The sequence below is a fragment of the Argentina anserina genome, chromosome 7 (assembly GCF_933775445.1).
Source record: "Argentina anserina chromosome 7, drPotAnse1.1, whole genome shotgun sequence".
NCBI lineage: Eukaryota > Viridiplantae > Streptophyta > Magnoliopsida > Rosales > Rosaceae > Argentina > Argentina anserina.
In genome coordinates, this window is record NC_065878.1 from 17009886 (window position 1) to 17037574 (window position 27689).

General features: G+C 41.1%; 4 protein-coding genes and 1 pseudogene across 8 annotated transcripts; 2 read left to right on the plus strand and 3 right to left on the minus strand.

Moving 5' to 3' along the window:
• Positions 1–1430: 1430 nt before the first annotated feature.
• Positions 1431–6493, plus strand: LOC126802723 (probable pectate lyase 5). Its single transcript, XM_050530403.1, has 4 exons — positions 1431–1995; positions 2513–3407; positions 4182–4387; positions 6184–6493. The coding sequence occupies exons 1-4, from the start codon at positions 1844–1846 to the stop codon at positions 6431–6433; spliced, it is 1503 nt and encodes a 500-aa protein (XP_050386360.1). The 5' UTR covers positions 1431–1843; the 3' UTR covers positions 6434–6493.
• Positions 6494–7630: 1137 nt separating this feature from the next.
• Positions 7631–9984, minus strand: LOC126802724 (serine/threonine protein phosphatase 2A 57 kDa regulatory subunit B' beta isoform-like). Its single transcript, XM_050530404.1, has 2 exons — positions 8886–9984; positions 7631–8155 (listed from the first exon to the last, which is right to left on the minus strand). Exons 1-2 carry the CDS (start codon positions 9813–9815, stop codon positions 7829–7831), a joined length of 1257 nt encoding a protein of 418 aa, XP_050386361.1. The 5' UTR covers positions 9816–9984; the 3' UTR covers positions 7631–7828.
• A 333-nt stretch (positions 9985–10317) lies between these two features.
• On the minus strand, positions 10318–20042 carry LOC126802720 (protein RNA-directed DNA methylation 3). Of its 5 annotated transcripts, none has more exons than XM_050530397.1 (20): positions 19784–20042; positions 18525–18775; positions 18249–18404; positions 17971–18129; positions 17803–17883; positions 16519–16586; positions 16009–16415; positions 15894–15948; positions 15766–15817; positions 15523–15678; positions 15270–15413; positions 15073–15169; positions 14827–14973; positions 14677–14728; positions 14528–14586; positions 14208–14277; positions 13509–13545; positions 13301–13361; positions 11907–13196; positions 10318–11825 (listed from the first exon to the last, which is right to left on the minus strand). In XM_050530397.1, the coding sequence occupies exons 1-20, from the start codon at positions 19953–19955 to the stop codon at positions 10684–10686; spliced, it is 4656 nt and encodes a 1551-aa protein (XP_050386354.1). In that variant the 5' UTR covers positions 19956–20042; the 3' UTR covers positions 10318–10683. The 5 variants fall into 5 exon arrangements, with proteins under 5 accessions (XP_050386354.1, XP_050386352.1, XP_050386356.1 ...); XM_050530395.1 differs by having other exon boundaries at positions 15979–16415; XM_050530399.1 differs by having other exon boundaries at positions 10318–11831; positions 12153–13196; positions 15894–16415.
• A 2119-nt stretch (positions 20043–22161) lies between these two features.
• Positions 22162–24328, plus strand: LOC126803683 (putative disease resistance protein At4g11170). The gene is made up of 4 exons (XM_050531442.1): positions 22162–22185; positions 22295–22789; positions 22926–23204; positions 24203–24328. Exons 1-4 carry the CDS (start codon positions 22162–22164, stop codon positions 24326–24328), a joined length of 924 nt encoding a protein of 307 aa, XP_050387399.1.
• A 1086-nt stretch (positions 24329–25414) lies between these two features.
• Positions 25415–27195, minus strand: LOC126803684 (uncharacterized; annotated as a pseudogene).
• Positions 27196–27689: the final 494 nt, after the last annotated feature.

A 27689-nucleotide genomic window follows, 5' to 3' on the forward strand; every position in this document is an offset into this window, starting at 1 on the left:
TGCAGCTTAAAGACTCGGTTGTAGAAACTGTTTATGATTTTATCACAGTTGATTGCGATTTAATGCCGGATGAAATTGATGCAGTTAATCTTTAAGAAACTATTTAGCGCAATGTATGACGAAATAATAAGAACTACTATTATTTTCAAAATAACTACTATTGACATCTCCATGACTTATTTAGCTCTTATGGTTCATGGTAGCACGGGGCGGATCCATCGGATTTCAACCAAATTTGTGCCCAACGTGACTGAGAGTGATATGTTAGTTGTTGGGTCCAAAACTTCAAATCCTCAGTACCCAAATCCTTGAACAAAACTTATAATTTTAAAGCGAGGTCATGTATGTTAAGCTGGAGGACTAATTGTAAAATTCAAATTATATTTTTTTTCTTCCGTTTATGAGGAAGATAGGTCATTTTTTAGTCTTCACACTTCCTTAATGGGTTAATCTACTATACATCATACATTCGACGATTAACAACATATATTATTTTTCTGACCCAACTCATAAAATAAATAATATCGACCGTCAGATGTGAGATGCATAACATATATTGAGGTAGAGTAAAATTTTCCCTTCTCTTATTTGAAACCCTTTGATAAAAAATATATATATATATAGTTCTTATCCAGAGTGAAGCTTCATTCTGAAATTACGGAATGAAGTTCTAATTTTGATACACTTTTCGGTCAAATATTTTCACTAAAAGTGATTCAATATTTAGGTATGTTATTCAAGATCATCTCTACAAAGTTTCATCCAATTTGACAATAGTTTGAGCTTTTAAAATTGAGATTTACACGAACGGTTCACGTTGAACAGTTTTAATTCATTAATTGATTTAATCATATTTCAATACCTTAACGATGTCCGAATTAGCTGAAATTTTGTAAAAATGATTTTAAATAGCATACCTAAATATTGAATAGCTTATGGTCAAAATTAAAATTTCATTATGTAATTTCAAAATGAAACTTCATTATGGATAAAAACTATATATATATATATATATATTGAAAAGCACACGCCCTGTTAAAGTGCCTTCATTTTTCACTTGACCAAAATAAAATTACTCAAAGCTGCAAGTTCATCTTGATTACCTCCTAATCACACCACCAAATGCAAAAAGAGTTATTGTCTACACGACTACACCTGAAGGTGGTTTATAAGTTAGAACAAGAACATTCATGCCTTTCAGCAAAGAATCTTAATCCGCAGGCAAATCTAGTTTTAGAGAACAAGAAAGAGTAGTAAAGAAATAATGGTCTTTTTTAGCAGTTCGGATAAGCTATTCCCCACTTTTCTTCCTAAATTTTTCCTCTTGTGCAACATTTTCCATCAATCCCTAAATTAACATTTTCCATCAATCCCTAAATTAACAGACAAGGTAAGAATGTGAGTGACTGAAAGTATCTGCAAGCTATAGGTCTCATTCCCTCCCCTACTCCCTCACCTCCATGGCCAAAGCTACTGCGAGGTCTCCATCACAGCCGCAACCCAGCCACCACCCCAATCGTCATTCATGTCCCTTCGCCAAAACCCTCCAAACCCTAAACAGAAAAGCGACCCCTAAATTATCCCAATTTAAATTATTGCAACTCTCAATATTATAATCCTGGTTTATTATATAAACCCACTTCACATTACCCCAATTTTGCAGACTCCAAAGTTTCAAGGGTTTGTTGGTGTTCTTGTTTAACTGGGTGGGGAGGGCATTGGAGAAGCAAGGAGCCCCTTAGGCGTCCATCTCAAAGAAGACTCTTTTAATTCCCACAGAGGAGAGGAAGAAGAGGCATAAAGACACCCACCAACAAAACACCATTTGCCTCTTCTCACAACAATGCTCTCTTCAAGGATGCCTCCTACCACCTGCATTCTCTTAATTTGCCTCTTGAGCTCTCTCTCTTCCCTCACCTTAGCTTCTCTAAACCTCAACCTCACCCTCCCCCATCAACACCCCAATCCTGAAGCTGTGGCTCAAGAAGTTCAAAGGTACTGTTCATGCCCCTAAATCCCCATCTGGGTTTTGCTTGTTCTTGAGTTTTGCAAAAAGAGTCTCTGTTGCCATCTTCAATTTGCTTGGTCCTCAGCAGCTCAAATCTCTGTCTGGGTTTTCCCACATTTTCAATTTTAATGCCATGGGCCACTGTGTTTCTACTAACACCAAATGAAAATATCTTCAAAGCTTTGATCTTTTAGTCCATTGTTCAATCTTTCACCACTACATACCTCATCTGGGCACCTCCAATCGAATCCGGGTTCTTCTTCTTTTCAAGTTCCACAAAAAGGGCTGCCCACATTTTCAATTATTAGCTCATCCCACAGCTCAAATCGCTTTCTGGGCCACTCTCCTTTTCAACTTACTCAACACAACCACACTCATTTCAATCATCCTCTTCCAACATTTCCAATTTCATCCACATTACTCTGTTTTTCTCTGTTTCACACTCTGTTTTTTTTGCTCTGTTTGTCACTCTGTTTTGCTCTGTTTTTTTTCCGACAAACACAGGAGAGTCAATGCCTCCCTATCCCGCCGCGAAATACTGTCGGAATCCGACCAGCAATGCGCCGTTGGGAACCCAATCGACGACTGCTGGCGCTGCTCCTCCAACTGGGCCAACAACCGCCAGCAGCTCGCCGACTGCGGCATCGGATTCGGCCAAGACGCAATGGGCGGCAAAGGCGGGCAGATCTACACGGTCACCGACTCCTCCGACCGCGACCCGGCCAACCCAACTCCGGGAACTCTCCGCCACGCTGTCATCCAAACCGAGCCCCTCTGGATCATCTTCTCCGCCGACATGACCATCAAGCTGAAAGCCGAGCTCATCGTCAACAGCTTCAAGACCATCGACGGCCGCGGCGCCTCCGTCCACGTCACCGGCGGAGGGTGCATCACTCTCCAGTACGTCTCGAACGTCATCATCCACAACATCCACGTCCACCACTGCAAGCCTGCCGGCAACACCAACGTGGCTTCGTCCCCGACGCACGTCGGGTGGCGGGGGAAGTCCGACGGCGACGGAATCTCCCTGTTCGGCGCGCGTAAAATATGGATCGACCACTGCTCGCTGTCCTACTGCGCCGACGGCCTCATCGACGCGATAATGGGGTCGACGGGGATAACGATATCGAACAACTACTTTGCGCATCATGATGAGGTGATGTTGTTGGGGCACGACGACAAGTACTTGCCGGATTCAGGGATGCAGGTGACGATTGCGTTCAACCATTTCGGGGAGGCGCTGGTGCAGCGAATGCCGAGGTGTAGGAGAGGGTATATACATGTGGTCAACAATGACTTCACGCAGTGGGAGATGTATGCTATCGGAGGGAGCGCCAATCCGACGATTAATAGTCAGGGCAACCGGTACACTGCTCCGATGGACCAGAACGCCAAAGAGGTAAAAACTAGTGCATCCTTTTTCTTTGTTTCTTCTGTGCGTTTTTTTAAATCTTTAATGTTAATATTTTAATTGGGGGGGGGGTGAAAAAATATAATCATTGGTTGCATGATTTGCGCGCTTCCCAAAGACTCTTTTTGACCTATGTCAAGGACATGATTCCGCATTTCTTGTCCCCTAATCGCTCATGGCGGCGCGTGGTTTGCACGCGCTTCCACTTGGTCATTCCTGTTTGGATGTATCGTGATATCTTTTTGTAATGGGCAATGGTATTGCTTTTGGTGGCGCGTTTTTGTCACGCACCTTGCGACGTGATTGCTTTCGTTTCATGGGTAATCGGTGGGGGGTTACATTATCCCTCTTGCTTTCGGTCGCGGTTGCGATCTTAAACGCGCTTCCAGTATTGGTCTCAGTTGTCGCTTTAACTAGAAGTCTAGAATAACTAGTCCTAATTCCTAAACGATCATGAATTATTACAGATGGGGCTATTGGTCTAAAAACTTTCTTTAGATTTGGGATGTTGGGTGGCGCGTGATAGTTGATTATTTTACGCGCGTCATTCCCTCTTGATAATTGATAGGAGATTGAATAATGCGAGCCTTGTGAAAGAGACATATGGTCTGGTAGTGGCTGACAGTGCGGCATAATCTTCATTTTTTTTCTTCTAGCTGTATATTTTTGGCGCGATTAGATGACCGTTTGGAGTGTGTGAGTAAGTATTAATAATAGTACTACTAGTTTTACTGAGCCATGAGCTGTGTGAATCAACAACAGGTGACAAAGCGCGTGGACACGAACGAAGGGAATTGGGACAGTTGGAACTGGAGGACGGAGGGGGACATAATGGTAAATGGAGCCTTCTTCGTGCCATCAGGTGCGGGCATGAGCACCCAGTACGCCAAGGCCTCAAGCATTGAACCCAAGTCGGTGGGACTCATTGACCGCCTCATTCTCACCGCCGGTGTCTTCGGCGACCCGAGGTATGTTCTTTTACAATTCTACCCCTGCTCAACTGTATTACCTGTCTTGTTATAACTCTCATTATTAGGCAAATCTAATAGGAAAAGATTGATTCTTTGGGGACTATTAGGGAAAACTGAGGTGGATTTAGTAATAATATATAGGCGGTGGGGGAGTAGAAAGACGGGAGCTTTTTCAATGGGTTCACGTGGTGAACATGTGTGTGATGATGACACTTCAGCTCTTACAGATCACAGTTCACTTGTGCTAGTCTAGTCCTTTTGTCTTTCCATTCTAGTATAAATCTGTGCTCTTCTTTTGTTTTTGTTTTTGGTAATTATAAATTTATAACCTTGGGATTAGATTAAGTATATCCCACCCAAGCATTTGGTTGTTTCTGTTTTTGTTTCTTCTGATTTAGAGTTTGACTAATGTGGTGTGGGAAACAGAGCGCTTCAGCTTCAGCTTCAGCCTAGATTACTGTTAAGGGGATGATGGGGTTTATAATATGATACTATGAAGAAGTCAGATGTGCCCATGGTGTTTGATGGGAGGGTAGCTCAGAGTAAGGCTGTGCAAAGGGGTAGGTTTGTCTTTGTGGTGGGGGTCATTACCAACCATGGTACTGTTTAAAGAGGGAAAAAAAGGCTCCAAGTGGGGTTTTTTCTTGGGGGGAATGGCTTGTATTGGAGGACAGTGGAGGGGGAGGGGGAGAGGTGACCCTACCCATGGTTTGGTGTGTTTCTTTGCATTGAGAAAGGTGCCTCAGTTTTTATTCCCTCCCCTACATTTGCTTTCTCCAAGCCAGTAAGTGTATGGTCCTTTTCCTTCAAAAAAAAGGTGTGGGGTCTTTTTTTGCAATCTTACAGAAATATGTGGGCCCCACCCCAGATAGGTGAGGAGATATTTTATATGAACTATAGACAACAGAGTGAACTAACCCCATGCTTGGACCAAGAGCCTTACTTGTGACTATTTTGGTGTCTCCCAATTAGAGTCATGGGTCTTTGGCTGATTAAAGAATGTGTCTTTGGGTCATGGATCAAGGGTCAAGGGGTTGTGGGTTTACAAGCAAGTGATATTGGTTGTATTTGGGGTTAAAGTTGTGGGGAGTATCCAAGTGGGCACCACTGTTTTGTAAGTTTTCCCTTGGAGGGGTAAGTAAATCAGAAGCTGGAAAAGGGTGAAACTTTGAATCAATCTCTGGGATATTGTTCTGTTGTTCTTATTCTTGAACTTGCTGGATGGTGACAGTGTGCTTCTCATGCATGTAGTTCATTTAATTGGGAGCTCTAAACAGAGAGATAGATTTGTTCTTCTTTCACAACCGCACATTATGAGAAACTCATCTACAACTAGTAGTGTATACAGGGTCTCCAACTGGTTTTTACACTTTCAGATAGAGATAGTTTCTTAATCCGTCAAATTTTCGACAAATTCCCAACCTTACTTTTCCTCGGTTGTTTTGCTAACAATGGTTACCAATCCTTTCATCTTAAAATGGTAAATCTATCTCTAACATTTTTAGAAAAGGGTTTTCCAAAATAGGTGAGCTCATCACTTCTCCCACATATCCTATGTGAGACCAACTCCTTCCCTTGTTCTTAAGTTCATTTATTTTTCGGTGCTCCATGCACTGAAGTAACTGTTTGGAACAAGCTCTTTGCCACGGGGATCATATGAAATCTGTTGCAACTTCATTTTCAGTTCCATTTTTTTGCGCGGATTCTTCTGTTAAACCACATGTCATCATTCATGTCCGTATGCAATTCATGAACTTAATTAATTTGGTTTTCAAACTGTTGTCATTGTGCAGGGACAGTAGTAGGAGCGAATCATACCCTGGAAACAGCGGCGGCGGGACCATAACCGATGGCACCACCAACACTGGAAGCAGAGGCGATGGTGGTGACGACTATTTTGGAATGATTTTCGGCAGTGGTGCTCAACCATCATCATCATCTTCAAGCACAATCTTGTTGTCTCTTCTAATTATCTTAATTTTGTTTGTTACAACCAACCATGGTGGTGTATTATCATTACCATTATTCTTATTATTATTATAACACTCGATTCAAAGGAAATATCATTATTAGAACAAAGGGAAAAGAATTTTCTCCGTCACTTATTTGCTCCATTGGTCCCATATACTCTACATTACTACTTCATTATAGGTTTCTGTTCTTATGATCCATATCTTTTTGCTCTTTTTAGGGTTCTATCACTGCACAAGTATTAGATTTTGACTTTTAAGCAAAATCTACTTGGAAAGTTCATGTTTTAGGGTGTAATTGGTTGAGGTTTGGGTAGGCTACCGTGGATATAATGCAAAAGATGCCTAGATTGTGAGAGAATCTGGGGATAGGATATGGTTGGCCGCTGATATGGATTTTCAGATGGCACGTCAATTTCAGAGCCTTTGCTTATTTTGATTTCTTCTGCATCGGCCATTTTCATTGATTTTTAGTGCCTTTCATTATGTGATAATGATGTATTTAACATGGCATGTTTCTCAGTGTCGTAGAAGTTTGCTAAAATTTGAGTGTTCGTGCTCTTCGAGTATCTCACTTGTGAGAGGCCTTTTCTTCTTTCATGCCGAAGTTCTGAATACAGTGAATAGCTTCCAGGTTAGCACCTGATCATGTCAAACACAAACAGAAGAAATGAAGAGTTCACTAGTAGAGCATTGGTTTCCCAGAGTTTGATTCCTGTCATCCGCCTCGTAACATTTTACGAGCATGATGTGTATTCTCCTAGAGGAGAGCCATAAATACTATTGAATTGTATAAGAATTACATGGATTGACCTTCACTTGCCAAAGCAGCAAGTAAAAATAAAGGATAAGAAAACTAAAACTCTTGCTCCACACAAGTGACACCATAAGCATGCCCTGCTACCATGTGCTGTAGTAACAGCACCCCTCAGAATATGTACCTCCACAATCCACATTGAGCCTCAAGAACAAGTCTAAGATTACCATATATAAGCATTAAGCCCAAGAACTGAAGTATTGAAGCGTCTATGATGGCACAGCTGGTAGCTGCCTCAACCAGCTGAGCATTTTGATGGAGATACTGCAACAGAATTATGTTCCAACACAAAGTTCAAGTTGCAGCCCAGAACTTCAATAAATTCGGGACTAACCAGCCCCTGCAACGGTCTGCTTCCACTAGCAATAAAGGACCCAAAAATGCCAAAACCGCCGCGATTGTAGAGCAAACCCAACAATGGGATTCCTCACTTGATGACTTGAAGGCAACCAAAATCCAGAAGACATTTATAACACTTAATCATGAAACCAAAATATCAATATCTATATTACACCTTGCTACAATATCCATATTTTCTCCGTCTAAAGTTCCAAGTTAAGGCCTTGATAGGAATTTGATATTGGAACAAGTTTGGGGGGAAAAGTAGCCACCGGTGGGTGGAAAATTTTGCTATTTCTGTCATATATTTAATTAATTAACCAAAACCATATCCTCGGCCCCTGCAGTTGCGGCGACTGCCTCTATTCTCTTCCATGTCAATTCCCGTTGCTCTGCCAATACTCTGGCCCTGGTTATTTTCTCTAAGTATTGCTCCTGGCACTCTTTGAACAATTTTGAGTCCATTTCCTGGAACATTCTTCTTACATTGGCCGTCAGATCGTGTATACCTTGGTTCCAATGACCCTGCGTGTTCTTCTCTAACGCGTCAAAGATTAATGGTAATATCACAGTCCGGTTCTGAGATATTAAATTTACAACATGCTCGCTGTTCCACAAGTATAGAGCTTGTTGGGCAACCTGCCAAGGAACTTTATATTAGAACACTTTTCAGATAGAATAGAATTACAACATTTTCATTATGCTTTATGGCTAAGAAGAATTCGGTTACATGATGTCAGGGAAGATGCATAAGTGCATTTGATATCAACAACAGAATAAGCAGTGGTAAAACACAATTTAACTAATCCACTAGAGATGTATCAAGCTAAAGATGACAGAACAATGTGAAAGCTAGACACTGCCAAGCTTTAGTACACCAAAGTATCAACTTATCCACTAGAGAAATATTCCCTAAAGATGAGAGAACAATGTGAGATAGACACCGGCAAGCAGAGAAACCATGGTTGAACCACACTTATCTAGTGGCTAACCCTTTCTGTGGGCAAGAGCAAACAAAAGGTTAGCAACCGCCGACATGAGAGCAAAAATAACATTCGAAACAACCTATCATTGGGCTCCTCATTTACCTGCTTTGTACACTGGACTGCAAGATGGAAGCAAACTCAATAGAAGGTTTTTAACATTCTCATCATGTTAAGTATTCTTATAGCAACCCACGAAGGGAGAGAGATCAACCTCCAGTTTTAGTAGGATATTTACACTAAGTAAGGTAAGGTGCTCTGCATTGGTTTAACTCATGTCTTGACAAAATACTAGAATGACAGCGAACATCAAATCCAGCACAATCACTCGTTATATTAAAATGTAACCTCCTAAATGTAACAAGCATATAACACATTGCATTCACCTGAAAGTGCGAGCTAGTGAGGCACCGTCCAATCTGTCGAAAGAGGGGCAGCATACACCTCTGGAACTCGGAAGCCGGAGTAGCCTCCAAAACCTCCTCCAGCTCTGCAAGAAACAGAACCTCCTTCTGACAATTGGTAACCGGCCAGTACTTCAACAGCCCCCTGATGACCAGCTCCGAAAGCTGATGATCCTTATCAACAAACTGTATAATACAATACGCCAGCTGGTGATGATACTGCCAAAACCCCTTGGGCTTATGCAGCGGAATAAGGGCCCTGAGGAGGAACAGCTTGTGCTCCTCCTTCATCGGCAGCGCGAATCCATTGATAATGCTCCCCAGTATCTCGAGCAATTCGCCAATGCCGCAGTGCCGCTGCGTCTCGAAGATGAACCTGTAGAAGACATTGTTCATGGCCTTCCTTATAAAGGGCCTGTGCAGCATGAACTTGCCGTAGATTCGGTGGAGGAGGGTCTTCAAGTAGTCTCGTTCTCTCGGGTCTTGGGAGTCGAAGAGGTCGATGAGTTTGGAGACGAAGGCGTGGTCGATGAAGCGCTTGGCGAGCCTGGCGTCGGTGTGGGGGGAGGCAATGTAGCGGAGGAGGAGCTCGTAGATGAGGTGGAGGTGGGGCCAGGAGGGGTCCTGGTAGGGGTCGTCGTCGTCGTCGGCGAGGTCGGAGGGGGGAGGGAGGCAGCGGAAGAGGTTGAGGGAGACCATTTGGATGAAGGCTTCTTGGAGATGAGGGGTGAGAGCGGTGGAGGAGGAGTCGAGGAAGTCGGCGAGGTCCAGTAGGGTTTGGCGCTTGAGGTCGATTTCGGAGGCTTCGGGGTGGGAGAAGTCGGAGAGGGAGGAGCAGAGGTGGAGCTTGCGGAGGAAGAGGGCGGGGCGGTCGGAGACGGCGACGGTTTGGAAGAGAGGGAGAGGCTCCATGGCGGCGGAGGAGGAGGAGGAGAAAACCCGGAGGCTTTTTTGTTTGTTTTAGTGCAGAGAATTAGAGAAAGAGAGAGACTTGGAGATCATGTTGAGAGAAAAGTGCAGAGAATTGAGGAAGGAGAGTTTGAGTTGAAGAAGCTTCTCTCACTTATCTGCAGTTACCTTTTTTTTACCCTGCTCAGATATGAAATTCCAAGTCCACCTTGGCTATTTTGGGCACCAGGTAGACAATGACATACATGACTCAGAAGCACAGTAATGATTGCATATGTAGACAGATTGTAAAAAGAAGAAGAAGAAAGATCGCTAAGCAAACACAGAAGCATATATACTTGATGCATAGGAATTTCACAACTCATCTACATGTACAGATTACTTGTGAGCATCAATAACTGAGCCACTGAGGAGTTCTAGTACGACAAGTACTTAATGTAGGTAAGATCTAAACCTTGAGCACCAAGTAGACAGTGGCGTACATAACTCAAAAGCAACAACAGTATTTGGTAAGAAATATGGTAGAAGAATATCACAAAACGAATCTAAGAAGCAGATACTTGAATCAGAATGCCTGCGAATTTCCCAACTCAAAAGAGCATTTTACCAACCCGATAGATAAAACAGACAACTTAGAGAGAGCATCCATGAGTGAAGATTTCTACTCTGATTCTGTACCTAATGTTGGAAGAGACTCAGAAGCATGTGGCATGCTCCGCGTTCTTCGCAAAAAGATGCAGGGGGATAAATTTTAACTACTGTCAACAGACTCGGGGGATTAGGACCCTATCATCTGTCCATTAGAGCAAAAGAAATATATCTACAGAGCTGAAACGGTTTGTTGGTTCACTTAGGTAGATTATATGATTGATCACCACCCTCCAGAGCCACTTCCACCATCTCCCTTGCCCCAAGCACTTGCTGACGGCTTGCTCCATGGATCAGCAGGCTTTGCTTCATCACTAGCTCCGCCACTTGAATTATCTCCATTACCCCAGGCACTTGCTGATGGCTTGCTCCATGAATTAGCAGGCTTTGCTTCACCACTAGCTCCGCCACTTGTACCATCTCCCTTACCCCAGGCACTTGCTGACGGCTTGCTCCATGAATCAGCAGGCTTTGTTTCACCACTAGCTCCACCATTTCCACTATCTGCTGCAGTACCCCAAGAGCTTGAAGTGGGTTTTGCTCCACCATTGCCACTTCCGCCATCTCCAGTACCCCAAGCACTCTTTTTCCATGACTCAGTGGGCTTTGCTCCACCACTGCCACTACCGCCATCTCCAGTACCCCAAGCACTCTTGCTCCATGATTCAGTGGGCTTTGCTCCGCCACTGCCACTATCGCCATCTCCAGTACCCCAAGCACTCTTGCTCCATGACTCAGTGGGTTTTGCTCCGCCACTGCGACTTCCGCCATCTCCAGTACCCCAAGCACTCTTGCTCCATGACTCAGTGGGCTTTGCTCCGCCACTGCCGCTTCCACCATCTCCAGTACCCCAAGAACTCTTGCTCCATGACTCAGTGGGCTTTCCTCCCCCATTGCCACTTCCACCAACTCCAGTACCCCAAGAACTCTTGCTCCATGACTCAGTGGGCTTTCCTCCACCACCAAAGCCGCCATAGCTACCACCTCCCTGAGAGCAGTCCCTAGCCATGTGTCCAGATTCGCCACACTTAAAACAGTTCCCACTTCCAGCCCCTCTACCACCGCCACCACCCTGAGGGCACTCCCTAGACATGTGTCCTGATTCACCACACTTGTAACAGTTCCCACCTCCACCACAGCCCTGAGGGCACTCCCTTGACATATGTCCAGATTCACCACACTTGAAGCAGTTACCACCTCCACCCCCTCTACTACCACCCCCGCCTTGAGGACATTCCCTCGACATGTGTCCAGATTCTCCACACTTAAAACAATTACCACCTCCACCCCCTCTACCACCACCGCCCCCCTGAGGACACTCCCTAGACATGTGTCCAGCTTCACCACACTTGTAACAATTCCCACCTCCACCTCCTCTACCACCACCACCCTGAGGACACTCCCTAGACATGTGTCCAGCTTCACCACACTTGTAACAATTCCCACCTCCACCTCCTCTACCACCACCACCCTGAGGGCACTCCCTGGACATGTGGCCGGACTCACCGCACTTGAAACAATTGCCGCCTCCACCCCCTCTACCACCACCACCACCTTGAGGGCACTCCCTAGACATGTGTCCAGCTTCACCGCATTTGAAACAGTTACCACCTCCACCTCCTCCACCACCCTGAGGGCACTCCCTAGACATGTGGCCAGCTTCACCGCACTTGTAACAATTCCCACTTCCACCTCCTCTACCACCACCACCCTGAGGGCACTCCCTGGACATGTGGCCAGATTCACCACACTTGAAACAGTTGCCGCCTCCACTACCTCTACTGCCACCGCCACCGCCGTCCTGAGGACACTCCCTAGCCATGTGTCCTGACTCACCACACTTAAAACAGTTTCCACCTGCACCCCCTCTACCAACAGAACCATCGCCATAGCCACCACCACCACCAGACCCTTGATCCCCACCTTTACTCCAAGAACCACCAGCATTCCAAGAAGAGCCTCCATCTTGTTTATTCCAGGCAGAAACTCCATCTTCCTTCATCCATGATGAGCTTTTATTGTCATCTACACCACCTGGGTTCTTCCAACTGTCTTTCTGATTATCATTACCAGATCCACCTTGAGCTTTTGCCCAACCACCTGCATTACCCCAGCTCCCATTCTGATTCTCTACTGACGGTGTTGAACTTTTCCACCCTGCATCACCAGTATTTGAATCGACTTGCTTACCCCAGGAGGATCCTCCAGCTTGTTTACTCCAAGAACCTCCCGCTGGCTTATTCCAAGCAGAACCTCCGCCACCACTATCATCTGCAACACTTGGTTTCCGACTATCATTACCGCCCCAGACAGAACTGTGATCCTTGTTATCAGCTGTTGCTGCAACACCCCAGGAGGAATTACTAGCAGGTTCTGATGCTTTTTTCCAACTATCTGACACAGTGCTGTCACATCCAGCCTTTGCACCCCACCCAGTACTGTGATCATTGTTATCTACTGGTGCTGCCACACCCCAGGATGAACTAGCAGGTTCTGATACTTTTTGCCAAGTATCTGACAAAGTGCTGTCACCTCCAACTTTGGCGCCCCAAGAGTTGCTTTTGCCCCACCCAGTACTTTGATCCTTGTTATCTACTGCTGCTGCTACACCCCAGGATGAACTGGCAGGTTCTGATGCTTTTTTCCAAGTATCAGAAAGACTGCTGTCATCTCCAACTTTAGCGCCCCAAGATGAGTTGTTATTTGAAGCCACGTTCCTCTCCCATGAACTATCCTCTACATCCACAGATTATGATAGAAAATAAATGAAAATCTCCGGACAAGAGTCAAACTTTTTATCAAAGGCATTGCCTGTTCGAAACTTGGAGAAGTGAAAGTACCCTTTTTAGCACCATTTCCATCAGAATCAAAAGGATTCGCAGAGCTTGACTCAGGCTGAAGCTGAAGCATCAAAAGACATGCTGATTAGGTTACTAATTAAATACACACATAAAGACCATTTCATTTTGTGTGTGTGTGTGTGTGAGAGAGAGAGAGAGAGAGAGAGAGAGAGAGGATTAAAAATATCGTGCGGGATCAAAGACTTACTGAATTGCCCGAGGCCGAGAAACTTGGCCAAGCATTCCTGCAAGAAAGTGTGCATTTAATACTTTCAAATTCAAAGTTACCAGACAAAGTACTAGATCTGGATATTAATCACTACACTGAGTACACTAAGGCCACAATCAAATGAAACATCCTGGTGCCACAATCAAATTTGGAACACTTTCTAAGATCTAGTAATTTGTCTATTTACCAAGGTGGTTTTATCAAAGAAAAATTGAAGCACTTCCCTAACACATATGAATGAGACTAATTAAGGTCGATCTTAAAATCAAAATAAACACATACACACAAAAAGGAAACATCAAAGTGCTTTAAGGAATATCATCTAAATGAACAGTTTCTTTATCCGTTAGTAAGAATGGTGTATACATAGTCACCAGTCGTGTATCCCACTAACGAGTGTATTATGTTGAGATATTAATGTTTTATCACGTACTACTACTTAAAACATTTAGTCACTTAACTTATGGTGTACACAAAAAAAAATGTGCCAGACTTCTGTTAACAATTTTAAGGAAACATTGAGATCCTTGAGAGAAACTAGTAATGCATCCACATTTCATATTAAAATACCAACCAGTTGAATACAAGGCATTCACTGATTAATGTTGTACATAGAGAGTGCATAAAAAGGTATCAAGAGTATATCGAGTGCATTAGTAGGCAGGACCAAAATCTTACCCTTCACCAGATGACCCTCCAGCATTCCACCCTTCACCCCCAGCTGATGTCCCACCTCCATCTGTCCAATCTGCAAAAACAACAAGGAAATCAATGTTCATAAACATTCTACTTGAACATCTATAACAAAATTGGATGCAAAATGGACGACAAAGAAACAATCTAGGATGCCGTCTATTAGATTTTAAGTTTATGTTGAGATTCACAGTTAGTCAGACAGCACAGCATGTCAGACTGTCTTCAAGAGAACAGTGTCCTATAACTAGCTCAATGAACTAACAAATCAGTGCACAGAAAACTTCTTCCAAAGAGATACACACCGTGACCTCCTTCACCAAGCATATCAAATGGTTTAAGAGAGCTAGACTCCAGATCCTCACTGACATAGAGTAAAATTAAATCAGTAAGTTTGAATAGATGGTAGGTAACAACATCTTGATACAAACAGTTCAATGAATGAAAGAAGTACCTAAGAATGGCAGAGCTCTTTGCACGAACCTCTGTAAGATGCTCAGTTTTAACTGCAGAATATTGAAAAAAAAATGATACTACCAATAGATTCTCATCCACTGGATCAAGCAACCAAAATACACCAGGCATTTTATTGAGATTGACAAACCTGTAAGAACCCTTTGCTGAGAATCAATTTTAACAGTGATATCAGCACGGCGTATGACCAAGACACGACAGAGGTATCCCTTTAATGGACCAACACGAATTCTTAAAGTTTGACCAATTGAGAACATTCCATCATCACCCTGGTTGACTGCAGTCCAAACAATATTATCAACCTGACTCATAAACAATGATATTACTGTAGAAAACCTACAATAAACTGAATAAAGCATTAAAGACTCATACGTACAGTTATTTTCCCTTCCTTGCCATGGTTTTTTTGGAGATAGAGGGGAATTAGGTGATAATGTGAAATCTTCAAAACCCAGAGCACCAGAACCCCCATCCTGAATGAGAAAAGAATATGATTGGGTAATATACTCATACTAAAGTATAAATCATTTACACAAAATACTATCTCCCAAATAATAAACATGTGCAGTCAACCTGTTCTGGGCTGACGTCAATGGAAAGCTTAATTTTCTCACACATTTGAGATTTTGAACAGAAATAACCACCATATTCTGTCTCATTCTCATCAAACATGAATATCGTGCCCCTGTAGACTTGCTTCACTATTCCTTGCCTGTCCTGAAAAGTGAGATAAACTCTTTTTAAGTTTCCACTGCCTTCAAAAGCACATGTTTGTTATAACGCTTTTCTAATGTATATGATAAATGATCTCAATTTAGTGCCAAACCTTCAATGGTCCTTCCAAAACTTTAACTTTATCATTAATGCAAATGTTCTTCTGGTGCTGATCTAAAGCAGTGAATTTTACATCAGAAAGCACAGTCTTTATCTCCTTCTGTGGAACTGTCACAACAGCAGATCCTCCCAAATCCTCTTTCAGTATCTAGGAAACATACAAGAATGTAAGTATCAAGTACCTAAGCTCATTGATTAGATTAAGTAATCAAAGCACATTAACTGTATTATGTACCTTGTAAGTATCATCTTTCGCAACGCCTAAGACAAGACCAAAATCTTTTTTGCTGCAATAAACATATAAGTAAATATCCAAGCAGCTTATAGTGAAAACACCAAGGCCAACAACTTGAACGGACTCACCCGAAACAAACAAGAGCATACAGCTCATAGAGACTCCCACCATGCTCTGAAGAACCTTCTCCTTTCCCAGTACACTGTGAAGAACCTTCTCCTTTCCCAGTACACCGTGAAGAACCTTCTCCTTTCCCAGTACACCGTGAAGAACCTTCTCCTTTTCCAGTACACCCTGAAGAACCTTCTTTCCCAACTGAAGGACCTTTTCCTTTGCCACTACCCTTTGATGAGCCTCCCCCTTTTCCAATACACCCTGCTGAACCCTCTTCTTCATCACTGCCAATGCTCTTCCTTTTCTTATTGTCACCATAAAGTTGTGAAAGCCACTCCAGATCGGCAGATTCATTGTTCTCAGAAGACTTGAATTTCAGTATCTCCTCTTCAGACGGCATGACACCCCAGCAATTTAATGAATCTAATGACACTTTTTTGTACAGATATCCATCCTTAAGGAGCATACCATCAAGACACAGAAAACGCAATCCAGTATCCTTATCCTTCCTGTCCTGAATGAGAGGGCGGAACTCCCTACCCAAAAAAAAAAGTTAGCAAACCAGCAGCTGGCATCACGCAATAAATTTTTGTAGCCTCTTGTTCCCTTAAAAAAAACAGAGAGCATTTTGTGGCATACTCAAGTTCGCTTGTACTGATCAATCTCGGTGCTGGAGTGGGCAGCTTCTTTCTAGTAAATCCCCCGCCCTATAGTGTAAAAGGAACCAACATTCTTAAAACATCTTATTGAAAAGTTGCAGGTCCACAGAAACATGACAGACGGTAGATCCAATTAGCAGCAATAGAAGCTAATTACTGGTTAACTATAAATGATATAATATGAGAACTTTTTTTACTATAAGGTTAGAAATTTGCATTGATCTCTAAAACTAAATTACAAATAGAAGAATGTACACTTTTTAAAATACTAGACTCATACCCGTGCAATGCATGCGTTAATTTATCACACGAGTTATAGTGTAAATATGAAAAAAACAGATTTTATTTGTCCTTACATCTGTTTTGATTTTATAACACATAATCCTTTTATGTAATTGTGTTTAATAAAAAGGGTATTTTAGGCAAAACACATTTCGGTGATTTTTAAAGGGTGTTGGCTTTATTCAGTCCCTACATTAGTAAAAGTAGCTAAAGAGAACTCTCTGAACTCAAAATCAACCAAAGGAAAGTACACAACTTCATTCTGTCCAACAAAAAAGAATTTGGCCTTCTTCCCACCAAATAAATGTTTCTTGCTTACCAAAGAATATAATTTCGGCTAGTAAAACCACAGAACGAAATTCCTTTTCACCATTCCATTTACAACCTTCCTGTAATGGGAATGATTGAAAGGGAGAAATCTGTGAGGGGCATCTATAGCATCAGAAATCTCCCACCGGGGGACCAATGGCAATAGATTGCAAAAATGCTTTCATTACAAATGTTTTTAAAAAAAAGCAAGAGGGAAGCAGCATTTCAAGAAAATTGAAAGCGCATCAATTATGTCATTGTATGACATGTGCATAATCGCTTTTACAAAATAACATTCTACCAGCTCTTCAAGGCAAAAGAAGCATTTTTACGCTAAACAGGTGCTTTCTAATCTAATAATTCAGCACCCAAATTGTTATTTAGTATAAAAATTGAACTGCGTGAAACAAGGAGCATCAAGTGAAATCACCCATCTAAGGTACAATTGTAAGATATTTCAACAAAAATATATATGATTTCCTAATGACTTTTGAATGTGTATTCCCCAAGTGTACTTCTCCATGTTGATTTATGATAATTACCAGTTGCCAATTCAAAGATATATCTTGGTTTGGGCAACAAAAAAAAACAATGTACAGATAACAAAACAAAGACAAAAGACTGGCAAAGCAAATCACAAAACAGAAACTAGAGACACAAGCAATTCTCTTACGTATTTGGCAGCCATTGCTTGTAGATCAATTCTGGGTATCAGCTTCACTGTTGCTTTTTTCTTTTCATTCACAGCCACAACCTACAGAAAAAAAACTCGGATGAGTATCAATTGGCCAAAGAACACCTATCCAACTTACGACATTGACCAACTTAGGATATATCATACCTGTCCCAAGTCACCCTTGTAGTTCCCACTCTTCACACGGGTCCAAGTACCGACAGCAATTTCACTCTTCCTAGTCCGAGGAGCCAGCAAATGAGGAGCTTCATTTTTAGGAACTGGTGTCACACGGGATGCATAAATATTACATAGTCCTTTACAGGCCTAAGAAAAACAATGTTAAATATTAGTTATTAATAATATAATTGGCCCAAAAGAGAGCAACTTTATTAATTAATAACGAGCAAGTACTACAAGTCTACAACACTGGAAGCATAGATCACCTCCTGTACATCACATAGCTTATCAGCTTCAATGAAAACAAAACCCTTGATGTGATCAACAGCAAATGCAGATATCATCTGCAGCTTGGTACCCAATGATCGTAAGTCTACAAACTTCTGCATCATACAAAAAGCTGAGTGCCTCTCGCGTCCAACCTAAAGCCAAAACATTAAGTGAGAAAAGATTCTGGTTCTTCTTTAGACAAATAAACTATCTTAAAAGACATTTATATATATTATACAGCAGTAAGAAGTAAGGAAACATCTGATGCATACCGCACACTTTACTTTCCAGATAACAGGATCTTTAGCAGAAGGCTCGAGCACAGTTCCATCAACTGATCTTTTATTTTCAAAATTATCTTCAGTGTAGGTAACATAGGTAGAACCAGTTCTGTATCGTTCTTCCATCATTCTTTCAAATTCTTCCTCATCCACAACCTCCTCTTTAGGAATAAATGGAGGGATATGGGCTTTCTCAGGTTCACTGTTGACTACAGGTTCTGTTTCAACTTCTTCCATAAAATCTGTTTGAATATTTTGAGAGAAAAGGCCAATGTGAATACTGATTTCATGGGTGAAATAAAAATTCTGCTATGATCTATACTTTTGCACATCCATACATTGTGTTGGTAAGAACTCTTAACACCACAAAGTACACTCTATTTCATAAAGTGCATGTTAAGCCATAATAACAGTAAGATACTTCACAGAAACATCTAACCATAGACATAATCATCGTTTATATTGCATTTGCAATACAAGCATCGAGACATGCAATTTTGTGTTGTATCTTTACATGCAGCAACCTCATATGCAGCTAGTAAATCATCACTCAAGTATTTACATTAATTTAAGTCCAAAGTTTCGCAAATACACTGCAAAGGCTTTCTCCCATGAGATCAACACGCAATGCCAACAACCAATTCCATACATCTCACTGGAGGCACTGCATGCCCAGCAGCAGTGTACCACATTTGACACCAAATGCAACCTCACTAGCACATGCAGGGCACACCTTCACACAATCTCCAAAATGACACGAAAACTCAACCATTCACTCAAAAACAACATCACTCTCATCACTGAAAACACAAAGACAGGTCCCCAGGAAATGAGGCGAAACCGCTCGAAGGCCTCGCATGGGCCTGGAATGAGCCCCTAAAAGAGCTTCAACAATCACAGGCGAGTATCCTCGAAATCCATACCAAACCACACTCCAATAAGCTTAAACAAACACTCCGAAAACCTCATTTTTAACCATCTCTACTTTAAAAAGGGTCCAGATTCAAAAACACAGACCCTATTTTCGTAAAAACAAACAAGAATCAGGCATTTCAAAACGTCACAGAGCTTTAACAAACCAAAAAATAAAAGAAGGAACAAAAAATTAACCAAATTTCTCACAGAAAAAGCAAGTCACATATACAGAGAAACCTAAAAGTAAAATCCACGTGCAAACCCCCTTGAATTTCGAAACGCCTAAGTCAAAATCCGACGTCGGAGAGAGAGATAGGGGAAGAGAGAGACTATACCGTCGATGTCGCTGCCGTCGGAGCCGTCGGATTCGGCGGCGGAGTGCTCGAAGAACTGGAGAACGCCGGGGTTCCTCCGCTTCCGGCTTCCACCGCCGGACTTGTCATCGACGGGCTTGCGCTTGCCGGCGGCGGACGATCCGCTTCCGGCTATCGCCTTCCCCTTATCCATCTTCAACACAATGCTAGGGTTTTCTCAGAGAAACAACGCCTGAAATTGCATGAAGAGAGAGAGAAGCTCTCTCTGGTTTTTGATACTGAATAATAGTGACGAAGTTCTGCAGGCTAAATTGTGTGTTGGTGCCAGTGAGCTATTTGGAAATGACGAGAATGTCCCGTGATGTGGGTGTGGGTTTAGCGTTTTATGGGGCGAGTGGCGTAATTTACGACCCGTTTGGTTTTGACCTTTTCGGTTTTCGAAATTTTAGTTATTTTTCCTTTTTCTGATAAATGGTTACCGAGGGAAATGACTATTAACTACCTGTATTGGTGGATTGTGGGTACACATTAGTACACTGCAGGTCCAATAATTCCTCAATTTATTTTGCAAAATAATTAAATTGGGGATTTTGGTGAAAATAATAAAAACAATGACTTTACACAAGGTTCTAGATATTAACTAACATCTCCAAGAGACTAGTTATTTCAAAAAAAAAATATCTGAAACTTAGTTAGTTTTTTGCTAACTTTGATCTCAAACAGAATAGCTAAAAAGTACATAAGTTTACTTTTAGCTAAAAAGTATAGCTAAATTTATAATTGAGAAAAAAAAAAGTTTTCGTTAATTTTTCTAACGTTAAATTTATAACTTAATTTGAGTCTAATTATCTGCTTGAGCATAACTTATTAACAAGTTACATATAGTTAATTCTTAGTCATTTATAGATACTAACATAACTCTCATTATTATAAATGCCCTAGGTTCCTCTGAGTAGCAGGCAGTTTAGGAATCGGACTAATATGTACTTTTCATTGTTTTATCTGATTGAAAAAGGTGGACTAGCTAACCTATGAAGGTCGGGGGGGGGGGGGGGGTGTTGAATACGACATTGGCAACTTTTTCGTTTTGAGATTGAGTTTAAGGATAGCAATATATTGTGTTATTCTGAATTACAAGGATACGATTATAACAACATATATTTGCAGTAACATAAATAACACAGAGATGTTTTTTACTCGTATAAACCCTGCAACCGGGGAGAAAAGCTGTGTGCCTCTAATTTCTTAGAGACAAATTTTTCCACTAAGTAAACTCACACAATTACAAGTTCGTTGCAACACAGTGATAGTAACCACGTTACCTATCCTGACTTAGACCTCTAGTCTCTCGTCAGTTATACCTCACTTTATCTCTCGTGTGTTTACAACAATGAAAGATACACTGAAATTTCACCTATAGAATCTAGCTAGCACCTAACTAACTCACTATGAACACTTCACGGGTTGATGCACTACTAATCACGATCTCATGGTATGCAAATGCAACATGGGTTTTGAAAACATTTTGTTCAAGCTTAGAGATTTATATTCTCATGAAAGACTCTAAGCACCAGGAACAATGCAAACACAAAAGAAAACTCAGCCCTTAAGAAAATGTACAAAGATAAATTCAACAATCAATGAGCTAAGAGTTTTTTCTCTCCATTTATATAACAAGGGGGCACAAGCGTGCTCTTCGAAACAGCTAAGGAGTTGCTTATGACTCAGTCAAACTAAGTTAACAAACTTAGTTAGGGTTACAAGGAACCCTAGGCAAAACATTCCTATAAAAGAAGTAAATGCAACTAGTAGAGCAAAGATCTCATTAGCTAAACTCAAAGTACCGAGCTTCATTAATGAGGCATGTAGATGTGCACTCATGAGGCATGTAGATCTGCATTCAAAATTCCTAAGGAATAACAACAAATCTTTATCGATCCTACTGACAATTAGGAGAAAACTTTTATTAACTTATAAACATAAGAGTTATACATAAGTGATTACACTTAAAGAGAGTGCATGCCTAATAAATGATCTGAACACAGTTAGGATATCAGACAGTTCTTCTATTCTCAATGAAAATAATGAAATGCATATGTATGAATTACCTGTTTTACCATGAGATTGTGACATGCCTTTAACTTGATCTAGGGCCTTGATTCATATAGACTTGGGTTTACTCATATAAATATGTGTTTTGTTCAAATAAAGAATTGCCAACACTTTTTATACTTACAACCTACAAAGACAACTTTTTTCTGGGATATACATGATAAATGATGACATATCAAATCTCCATGAAGGAACTGCAATGATAAGGAGATTATTTTGTCACAAAAAGGTTCTTCTCGTTCTGGACAATGTGAACCATTTGGATCAATTACAATATTTGTTTGGAAATGAAAAGTGGTTTGGTTGTGGAAGTAGAATTCTCATCACAACTACAAATGAAGATCTATTACTCAAGCATGGAGTGAAGAGAAAAATTAAGGTCAAGGGACTTAATAGTGATGATGCTCTTCAACTTTTTAGCTGGAAAGCTTTTGGAAAGGATTACCCCGAACCATATTTTGCTGTGTTGTGTCTAACCTTGTTGTGAATTATGCCAAATGTCCATTAGCTCTTGAAGTTCTGGGATCCTTTTTACGGGGAAAAGGGAGAAGTGAATGGAAGAGTGCGTTGGACAAACTAGGAACAGTTTGTAGTGTTGACATTCTGAAGACACCTGAAATAAGTTATGATGGTCTAAATGATGATGAGAAGAAAATATTCCTTCACATCGCATGTTTCTTTAATGGGAAGGACAAAGATGAAGTGATGGCAGCTTGTGATGTCTCTGATGTCATTGGAATAGAAGTCCTCATCGAGAGATCACTCCTAACTATTTTGAATGGAAGAGTACACATGCATGATGCCCTACAAGAAATGGATCGGAAAATTGTCATCAGAGAATCTCCTATTGAACCAGGCAGGCGTAGCAGGTTGTGGTTACGTGAAGATGCCAATCGTGTCTTGAGCAAGAATACTGTAAGTGATAGGCAATAAATGTTTTTAGACTTGCTTTGTCATAATCACCTAATGTGTTGTAATTCAAGTTTCTCTACATACTCTACGTTCTTAAGTTAGGAGCTTAATTTCACTATTTTATATTCATGTTTATCAGGGTACAGAAGCAATAGAAGGGATAGTTCTGCACCCAACTGAGCCAGGACTAAAAGTGCATGCGAACTCCAAGTCCTTTTCAACGATGAAGAACTTGGGATTCCTCGGGATTGATAATTTGATCCTTCCAAATGGGCATGAACACCTTCCAGACAGTTTACAGATTCTTAAATGGACTGGATATCCCGCAACTTCTCTCCCATCCAGTTTCAATCCAGGGAAGATACTCGAACTTAGCATGTGTCCTAGTTGCATTTATCATTTTCTGACTGGAATAAAGGTATCTTGTCACTTATCTCTGATATTACTACTGTAGAAGTTGTTGAAGCATCGTAGCTAAAACTTTTCTTTGGCTTTATACTTGACAGCTTTGTACAACCTGAAAATCCTCAATCTCATGTCCGGAGTGCGGAAGAATAAACTATAGAATAAAAATCTTACAACCACAAACGGAAAATAAAAATGATAGAGAACACCGAAATTTAACGTGATTCGGCAAAATACATACATCCACATGTAATAATAATAAAGAACATCCACTATACGAAGTTACATCCACATGTAATAATAATAAAGAACATTCACTATACGAAGAAAAGTTACACCGAGAGATATATTATTTCAAGACTCACACTTAAAGGGATATACTCTCACATATTTTATTTTGCTACACACACAAAAGTCTATACTTGAAGTTTTCTATCTATCTTTCACTCTTGATCACACAAAAGATGATCTCTCTTTTATTGTTCTTCTATGTTTATTGCACCACTTCTCATGCCTTTATATGCAAACATCTTTGTGCATTTGCATGTAACATGCATGGAAGAAAAGTCAACATTCTTCCTTGATTCATGCTCAATGTTGGCATGCTAATCAATACATTCTTCTTTATTTGTCAAACAAATTAGACACATACCACCATAAGGTTGTAGATTTGTTTCTTACCTTCAATAAAGGCTGCTCCAAGTTTCAATAAAATCAACTCCATCAATTAACCAAAACAATAGGTGTGCTTGATTTACTTATGTGAACATCACATAGTTTCTCAGTCATTCTCTCAATCTTCTCAGCATGCCCAACTTCAGAGCTCTGCCATACCTTGAGGTTTTTATTCTTGAAGGATGTACAGGGTTGTTTGAGGTTGATCCATCTATTGAAGCTCTAGAAAGACTTGGTTTAATGAACTTAAAAGATTGCAGAAACCTAGTGCATTTTTTAAGCAGCATATATGGCTTAAAGTCTCTTAAAGTACTTAACCTTTTAGGTTGTTCACAGCTAAATAAGATGCCAGAAGAGTTGGGTCTTGTAGAGTGCTTGGAGGAACTTCATATGAGTGGCACTGCCATAAGAGATCTACCATCCTCTATTGGAATGCTTGAAGGTCTTACTTCGCTGGATTGAGAGATTGCAAAGAACTTGTGAGTCTACCGATGAGTCTATTCGGCATAAAGTCTCTTAAATTTCTTAATCTTTCTGGTTGTTCAAAGCTTGAGAAATTGCCGGAAGAGTTGGGTCATGCAGAGAGTTTGGAGAGGCTTGATTTGAGTAGAACTTCCATACGAGAACTGCCTTCCAGCCTTTCCCTTTTGAGAAATCTTAAAGTTTTATCTCTTCAAGGATGTAAGTATTCCACAACTTTCTTCTACTGATCTCCAAGGCTTTGTCATTACATTTATTATTTATCTGGTTTGCATTATATAAGAAAGCTGTATCACAGTGGCTGCAGCATTTCTGAAGTTCTTGAGCACCTCATCAACATCAAATATAAAAACCATCTTATGAAATGTCTTATTCTATTAGATTCAACAAAGCAACATACTTGGTTAGATTTGAAACCTGGAATTTACTGTGTGTTGCGATCCATGTAGCACATTTTATAAGTCATTTCACCTCTTTGGCACTAATGTGCAATTTCATTCAAGTAATGATGAGCAAAATGAACAATATCACCTCCAGCACAGAATGCTCTTTCTTTACCTTGAGAATGACCACTTGCCCTTTGCATAATTCTCATGGGCAAGGAACAATTCCTTTCAACCAAGAGACCACTTGATTTGAATGCTTGTCTAGGCCTGTACTTTTAGTGTTGATATGCTCGCAGATGCATTAGGCTCTATGTGCTAGCACCTTCTGAAATAAGCCATATCCGAATTTTTAATTGCACTGAGAATTGGCAATGGAATAGTAGTTGTGTTCTTACCTAGATTGAGGTTTAGGTTGCTCATTAATCCGGCAGCATAATAGGTTTGTTTTCATAGAAAGATAGAAGTTCATTTAGATTTGAAAAGGCATCATAATCTGCTGTCCTCAGCTCTCAGTACATTAAGAAACTTGAACATGTAGTAATGTAGTATTGCACATTGCTCACTCTGTTTATATCTACATTAACTTGCACTAAACATAAATCTCCCAGTGAAGCACAATAAAAATTATTTCATAATATTTGCTTATTCCAATTGTTTATCCCAGGATTTATACCTAGCACCTTTAACCTAAGAAGTCTTGAGATTGGTTCATTCTGTTACCTTCCAACTTTTGCTTTTCTAGTCCAATTTGGTTTCTGGCCACCACTGTTTCATACTATGCTGCTTTGCCCTCGATCTTTGAACTTCTTATAGATGTCACTGCTATAGAACTTCCTAGTCCTGAGCACCAAAACAAGTGAGAAAAGCACACCAAGCATTGTCACTCAAGTGATTATTATGAAGGGTAATTTGTGGCATTGTCCCCCACTACAATTTAACCCCTCCCCAATCTTCCTCTTCAATCCCAAAGCTTTCAATTGCTTCTCTGCCTCCTTATCATAGAGAAACCCCGTCACCCTCACATTGATCAGATATGATCCAAGGGCAAGCCATTGCCCCAACATTGTTCAGAGTAGAGCAGTACTTAAGCCCAAAATCTCGGAAGTTACTGAAAATATCAGTGGCCACTGTCCACCAAAGCAAAACCCGATGATTATTGAAGCCACGTAGAGACCGTTAGGGACGTCGAATGCAATCAGAAGATAACCAATGCATGATAGCAAGAGGGATATAGTGAACATGAGAGGTCTGGGACATTTGTACTTTGTCATGAAGATATCTGAGAGCATACCCACCATTACTTCCCCTGGGTAAACCCATATGCTTGTGAGTGACACAAATGTGCTTATACTTCCCAATGAGTACCCTAATGCAGTTCCAATCTGACCCCAAGTTGTCCATCATTGTTAACATCCCGCCTAGGCCGCATAGTGTAGTCAAGAACAGAGCTAACATTTCGATGCTGAACACTGCTTGGAGTATGGTGTAGTCCTCTCCTATCTATGGCGGACTAAATATATGATTCTAGTCCCAACAAGAAACTTTCCTGTCATCATTAGGTAACACTAATGACATTGGGGGCGAAATTATACTCAGCTGGTTTTCCCCTGATGAACCAATATGTTCTGCAGTACTAGTTAGTTGATTGTTCCTCCAAATACTTTTCTCTTCAGCTACAACAACAGCGAGTGCGAGGAAGAGCAAGAAAATCACTACAGCTGCACTGCCACTGTACTGACTTTGCGTGAAGTTGATTTGCTGCTCTACTATGATTATTACCAACAAGAACATGGCAAGTCCAAGTGAGATATAAAAGAATTTATACAACACATTACAGTCATTTTTGCTTGGCATAACGGTCATGATTCTAATGGTCCGGAGAAATATCAAAGAAAGAGTTGAAGGAAGCCATGCGACGAACAATGTGAAGGACTTAGTGTCATCACCATAAAAAGCATGGTAGAGCTGCGCGATTACTGCTTCACTTAGACCAGTGTAGCTATTCAAAAGGCCTAACAAGAGTCCTCGGCTTCTGGGGAAATTCTTCACGCAGGTGGCAAGAGCTCCAGTGTTGATGAAAGTGAGCGAGTTTGCCCCAGTTGCTATGTACATGCACATGTGCCAAACTTGGGGCCTGGCTATTTTTTTAGTCACGGCAAGCCAAATCATGAAGTAGCCAAAGAAGTTGAAAGCCGCACCTATTGATAACACCACCCATGGGGGAGTGACCTCGTTGATTAGGCCTGAGAATATGCCAATGTTGGCGCCCAAGTCCATGAAGATGCTGATGAGATTGAGCGTCGTCTGGCTGTAACCGAGTGAGGACTTGTTGTCGTTCAAGTAGAGGCCGAACATGTAGCTTGCACTGGCACTAGCCATCATCAGAAATGAGGCAAACAACATGAGCCACCTTCATGTAAGAACTTGAAGGGTGAAAGCCTTCATGTCTATCCAACTACCCATTCCTCTCGATTAGAAGTACCTCCGAAGCAAAGTCTGCTTCTGTTTGAAGTGTTAGAATCTGTGAAACACATGATGATCTAGCTTGAAATTTTTTGTTGTACCATCATGAGATAGCACTCATAGCAGTCACTGTAAAAGAGAGGAACTGAATAGGCTGAAGAGATGATTTCCATTTTATACAACAGTGATAGCTTTATACAAGATAGCCTACATTTGGATCCTGTAAGTTAGGATCTGATTACAATCTAAAATATACAAAAGGAAAGATACAACTCAAATACATCAATCTACTTCAATGACAGATTCATTTCCTAACACTCTCCAACTTGAGGGAGAGTGAATGTCTTGCACTCCTAACTTGCGAATCATAGGAACAAAAACATATTTTCCCAAAGGCTTAGTGAGAACATTGGCAAGTTAGTAAGCAGAGTTTACATGTCGTGTAATCACAGAACTATCCAGGATTTTGTCCCTAATATAGTGACAATCAATTT

Bases quoted from the DNA above. Each gene is read 5' to 3' on its own strand.
- LOC126802723 (XM_050530403.1), top strand. From the start codon at position 1,844: ATGCTCTCTTCAAGGATGCCTCCTACCACCTGCATTCTCTTAATTTGC. The intron at 1,996-2,512 runs GTACTGTTCATG...CGACAAACACAG, and splicing joins GTGGCTCAAGAAGTTCAAAG to GAGAGTCAATGCCTCCCTAT. The intron at 3,408-4,181 runs GTAAAAACTAGT...AATCAACAACAG, and splicing joins TGGACCAGAACGCCAAAGAG to GTGACAAAGCGCGTGGACAC.
- LOC126802724 (XM_050530404.1), bottom strand. From the start codon at position 9,815: ATGGAGCCTCTCCCTCTCTTCCAAACCGTCGCCGTCTCCGACCGCCCC. The intron at 8,156-8,885 runs GTGAATGCAATG...GTTCCTTGGCAG, and splicing joins TCACTAGCTCGCACTTTCAG to GTTGCCCAACAAGCTCTATA.
- LOC126802720 (XM_050530394.1), bottom strand. From the start codon at position 19,955: ATGGATAAGGGGAAGGCGATAGCCGGAAGCGGATCGTCCGCCGCCGGC. The intron at 16,587-17,802 runs GTAAGAGAATTG...TTTACACTATAG, and splicing joins AAGCAATGGCTGCCAAATAC to GGCGGGGGATTTACTAGAAA. The intron at 14,278-14,527 runs GTGTGTATCTCT...TTGTTTTTGCAG, and splicing joins GCTTGGTGAAGGAGGTCACG to ATTGGACAGATGGAGGTGGG.
- LOC126803683 (XM_050531442.1), top strand. From the start codon at position 22,162: ATGAAAAGTGGTTTGGTTGTGGAA. The intron at 22,790-22,925 runs GTAAGTGATAGG...CATGTTTATCAG, and splicing joins GTGTCTTGAGCAAGAATACT to GGTACAGAAGCAATAGAAGG. The intron at 23,205-24,202 runs GTATCTTGTCAC...GGTTGTTCACAG, and splicing joins ATTTTCTGACTGGAATAAAG to CTAAATAAGATGCCAGAAGA.